We start from the raw sequence: 5407 nt of genomic DNA, 5'->3' as shown, positions 1-5407 counted from the left end.
ATCACCAGAGCTCGCAGTCAAGAGACCACCTCAGAGAGCAGTCTTCTCTTCATACCAGACTATGACACACCTCGAGCGGTTATACTTAACCATGACCAGCCAATGTCAACTATTCATTTATAGGAACTAAACCAGACTGTAGTTTTGACGTGCAGGTAAAATCAAATGAGGGTTCATGTTATTAACCCAAACTGATAGCTAAATGAAATGTACTCGCAAATCTGAGGTTTGCTTTAGCAGGTGCATCAGAAATGTTCAAATGACATTCAGACTATAGAAGAAGCTGCTGTGTACTGCACTTGCAACCCAGCATGAGCTGCAAGCTGTAAATAGCACACAAAAGGAGGAGGATTTTCTGTGAAACATTTATTAGCTTAACATGAGTATACATTTGTACATAACTCTGTATGCAGATGGATAGCTCATTAATAGAGAAGTGTAATCTGACGGTTCTGTTGCATTAGCATCGATTTAAACACTCAATGCCTTTGTCAGCACCCACTGACCCCCTTTCTGTCTGGTATAGAATGTTGTAATGTTAATCTGTGTGACCACCACCAAAGCAAAACAGTGATATTGATAAGAAAATATACAACCTTATGCAATATTGCCATTAAACAACTGAACCTGGCACTCTAAATCATCCCAACAATATGCAAGATCTTGGACATCTCTGAAACTGAACATAAAGCCATCATTCATGACATTAACCCTTGAGAATCACCTTCGAACACAATTGTAGGCAACTGTCTGTTAGCAGGTGTACGTTTTTGATTGAGCAGCAAAATCTTGGTCAATCCCCTTGTACCTGCACTATTAAAACATCATTATTAGTAGGCTATTCCATGTTAAGAAAGGCAAAAGACTCCCGACTACTCATTTACAACCCAGGTCGTATTTTGGTACAATATAGGATTTAGCTGAGATTGGGTAAATAAATAACATGAGAGGTTTTCAATCAGATAAAATGTACATTTATTACTTACAATAATTTATACCACCCTGAAACAGAGGTTGTGCCTGCTAATGGATGGAATAATGAGCCAGACAGAAACATACTGATCTGTGATCTCAGTCTAAAAATTTAGCCTACAATTACTGTGTCCTCATCTGGGAACTCATAGTAGGGCACCTCAAGGTTGAGTGGGGCTGGGCCTTTCCTGATGCGGCCAGAGGCATCGTAGTGAGAGCCATGGCAGGGGCAGTAGTATCCGCCATAGTCACCAGCATTGGCGATGGGTACACAGCCCAGGTGGGTGCACACGCCAATGACAATGATCCATTTTGGGTTGGCGACGCGGTCCTTGTCGTGCTGGGGGTCACGTAGCTCGGCCATATCCACAGCTTCCTCGGCGGCGATCTCTTTCTCAGACCGGTGGCGGATGAACAGAGGCTTGCCCCTCCACTTGAAGGTCATATTCTTTCCCTCTGGGATCTCTCCCAGCTTGACCTCGATCTTGGACATGGCCAGGACATCAGCTGAGGCACTCATGGAAGAGATAAACTGTGTGGCCACGGTCTTGGCTGTGTAGACACCAACCACGGCTGTGGCCCCAGTGACAAGGTAGGAGAAGGTTTTCCTGGACTCGCTGCTCTCCTGAGAAGATTTCTTGGGGTCAATCAACTCAGGCCGACGGTAATCTGAGAAATCTGGCACCTTGATGTCAGTGTGAGCGAATCGGACTGTAGCTTTTGCTGAAAAATAAAACAAGTCCATTAGATAAACAATCAAAACAGTATTAAGAGATAGACAATGGCATGTGATAGGAAAGTACCAGAGGGCACATTATAGAAGCCGATGCATCCAAGACAATAGCTAGTTAGTTAGCAAATTAATGATCAGATTGTTTGAAAATGAAGTTTAAATACAAAGTAGCTAGCTAGCAAGATTTCTAATAGTTAGCTAGCCCATCAGCTGAGGAGTATTCATTACGTCTTGCAATGGAAAACCGTTTAAGAATCAAACGCAATGATTACCTTCCTGAATTTGTCCAATATAAACTCTTGTTTTGTTGTAAAATGTTTTGCAACAAAATCTGCCTAATGAACACACCCTTGACCTACATGTTAGCTACCAACTCCCTAGCTAAAATGTAAGGTTAAACTAGTGACCAAGAAAACACTCCTCACTCTAGCCAGCAGAATCCGACCCTACCATTACACTGAGCTGCATTGGGGTCAGAATGCAAACATGGTTACATTATGACACTGGAGACGGCACAAGATATGGGTCCATGTACCTCAATGTATGGATGGGATATGCCACTGTACTCAATTTTACCTTAATCTACACCGATACATCTCAAATCAAATTTTAATTGTCACATGCTCCGAATACAACAGGTAATTTCACCTTACAGTGAAATGCTTACTTACTTTTTTCTTAATTTAAGAGCTTGTAAGATATAAGAAAAACAAATAATTAAAGAGAAGCAGGGGGTACCGGTACAGAGTCAATGTGTCAATGTGCAGGGGCACCGGTGTCAAGTAATTGAGAATTATGTAAATGCATGTTGGGTTGTTAAAGTGGCTATGCATAGATGATAACAGAGAGTAGCAGCGTGGGGGCAAATAGTCTAGGTAACAATTTTATTAGCTGTTCAGGAGTCTTATGGCTTCGGGGTAGAAGCTGTTTAGAAGCCTCTTGGACCTAGACTTGGCGCTCCGGTACCGCCTGCCGTGCGGTAGCAGAGAGAACAGTCTATGACTAGGGTGGCTGGAGTCTGCCGATTTTTAGGGCCTTCCTTTGACACTGCTTGGTATAGAGGTCCTGGATGGCAGGAAGCTTGGCCCTGGTGATGTACTGGGCCGTACGCACTACCCTCTGCAGTGCTTTGCGGTTGGAGGCCGAGCAGTTGCCATACCAGGTAGTGATGCAACCCGTCAGGATGCTCTCGATGGTGCAGCTGTAAAATCTTTTGAGGATATGAGGACCCATGCCAAATCTTTTCAGTCTCCTGAGGGGGAATAGGTTTGAAATACTGTTTGTTTTCCCGGAAAACTGCCATTTCGTCCTCATGCTAGCTAGGAGTAGCCATTGTGGAATTGCACATCCCTTTGAACAACAAAATAAGCTGATTGGTTGACTGCCATTGCAAACTGGCTGCAGTGGCTACTGCTAGCTAGCATGAGGACAAAAAGGGCAGTTTTCTGGGAAAATGAGCAGTATTTCAACCTTCTCGATTCATCAGTGTGGATTAAGGTAACGTTTGGAGTGCAGTTGCATATCCCATCACTGCATAGAGGTAAGCTTTCTGACCCATATTGCACGCCAGCTCCATGGCGTCTTAATATATCAATGATTGCATTCTGACCCCAGTGTAGCTAAGTGTAGACAAGTGTAACGGTAGGGTCAGAATCTGCTGACTATCATCACTAAGACCCACCTGTATGGGTTATGTAATGTTATTGTAACTAGAATGATCAAAATATGACGTTACTACACATCAGTAAAGGTAGCAGCTAGCTAGTCAGGTTGACCCCAGACTCCAGTCACATAGTTTCTTTAACACAAAGGCGCAACATCGCGAGACTTCCGGGAACGTTAGCAAAACAGACCAAGCAGTCCAGGCAAAGTCAATGAGATAAGTGTTATACTCAATGACGTATTTCTGCGCATGAGTTTAGCTAGGTAACGTCGACATTGCATCGCCTATAAGCATGATAAGGGATTTCTATTGGAGAAGCAGTTTCTGCCTATCTTCAAACTGTACTGTCTTTGTGCCCCATACTGCAGTGCTGCTCCTCCTGCTAGTTAAAATGTCTTAGCCTCGTTCATCATGGGCATCCCACTTACTTAGCTAACTAACTAGATAATTGTTAAAATATTATTATACCCAATCGATATGTGAAATTAATTGTACTTCTACCCAACATGTTGTTTGTGGTTGTTGGTTCAAACCGTTTGGTCTTGACCTCGCAGTCAGCTACCTTATTTAGCTAGTTAACTCGCCGGTTGGCTAGGCCGATGCACTCTACACAGCTAACATTAGCGAGCTAATGAACACTAGGCTAAACTATGAAACTATCCTCAGATTCTACAGCATATCAATTGGACTTTAGTAAAATACAACAGCACGTCCTAACATCGTATGTCAATGACTCTTCAACAAGTAAAACAAACAACCCGATTACTAACAGCCCTGAGATACTGCTAGCTTAGCTACTTACCATTTATGCTAACTGATACTGCAGGCCCAGTCTTTGGACTCTGACCGTTCAGGGACTCGCGGGTAAGGAAAGGTTTCTTCGTGTCTACCAACACTTTCTCTCCTTTTACAACCACCCCTGGAATAAGGGCTTTGAGGGGTCCAGCAACTGCATAGTTTGTAGCCTGCAAGTATGGGGAAAATGCCCCCGAACGAGCGGCAAGGGACATCATCTTTTTAGCGAGAGAGGCTCCTTGCAATGCTAGCTAGCTACGACCTTGCCTAGATTGTGCAAGGGGAACAAGCGCTGGTTGGTTACGCAACACGTCAGGTGACGAAATTACGTATATTGGAAGGGTTACCTTTTCTACTGTGATGAGCAATATCTAATCCATTCTTCTCTTAGGGAATTCTTATCTGCTGAAAATACTTAGGACTTTTCTGACACTAAATTGTTTTATGTGTTTTGTTTTACGCTTGTAAATGTTTTTGCTCAAGTTCGAGATAACCAATCATAATTTGCATAAACTTATTCCCTGCTTTGATAGCTGGGGCGGGCCTAGTGGTTAGAGCGTTGGACCAGTATGAAAGCGTGGTGGATCGAATCCCCGAGCTGACAAGGTAAAAAATCTGTCGTTCTGCCCCTGAACAAGGCAGTTATCGCACTGTTGGCCGTCATTGTAAATAAGAATGTGTTCTTAAATTACTTGCCTAGTTAAATTAAATGTACATTTAAATATCACATTAGGACTTACATTTAATAATTATCCTCATCATGCAGAAAAATACTAAACATTATGCATAGCTGCTATTTGTTTAACGGTTCTACATTGACTTCATAGGTGGTGACACATAGATTTTCAAAATATATCTTTGTCCAAATGTAGTCCCCTGTCATGCATTTTTTTACATTTAATTTTTATTTATTTCACCTTTATTTAACCAGGTAGGCCAGTTGAGAACAAGTTCTCATTTACAACTGCAACCTGGGCAAGATAAAGCAAAGCAGTGCGGCAAAAACAACAACACAGAGTTACACATAAACAAATGTACAGTCATTAATGCAATAGAAAAATCTATGTACAGTGTGTGCAAATGTAGGAGAGTAAGGAGGTAAGGCAATAAATAGGCCATAGAAGCGAAATTATTACAATTTAGAATTAACACTGGAGTGATAGATGTGCAGATGATGATGTGCAAGTAGAGATACTGGGGTGCAAAAGAGCAAGAGGATAAGTAACAATATGGGGATGAGGTAG

General features: G+C 42.3%; 1 protein-coding gene across 1 annotated transcript; it reads right to left on the bottom strand.

The window, feature by feature from the left end:
• Positions 1–351: 351 nt before the first annotated feature.
• LOC106587304 (cytochrome b-c1 complex subunit Rieske, mitochondrial) lies at positions 352–4477 on the bottom strand. The gene is made up of 2 exons (XM_014175561.3): positions 4171–4477; positions 352–1695 (listed from the first exon to the last, which is right to left on the bottom strand). Exons 1-2 carry the CDS (start codon positions 4379–4381, stop codon positions 1085–1087), a joined length of 822 nt encoding a protein of 273 aa, XP_014031036.1. The 5' UTR covers positions 4382–4477; the 3' UTR covers positions 352–1084.
• Positions 4478–5407: the final 930 nt, after the last annotated feature.

The sequence above is a fragment of the Salmo salar genome, chromosome 26 (genome assembly GCF_965601325.2).
Source record: "Salmo salar chromosome 26, fSalSal1, whole genome shotgun sequence".
Lineage (NCBI taxonomy): Eukaryota > Metazoa > Chordata > Actinopteri > Salmoniformes > Salmonidae > Salmo > Salmo salar.
Note: the sequence above shows the minus strand (reverse complement) of the source record. Positions and strands in the feature narration are given on the sequence as shown.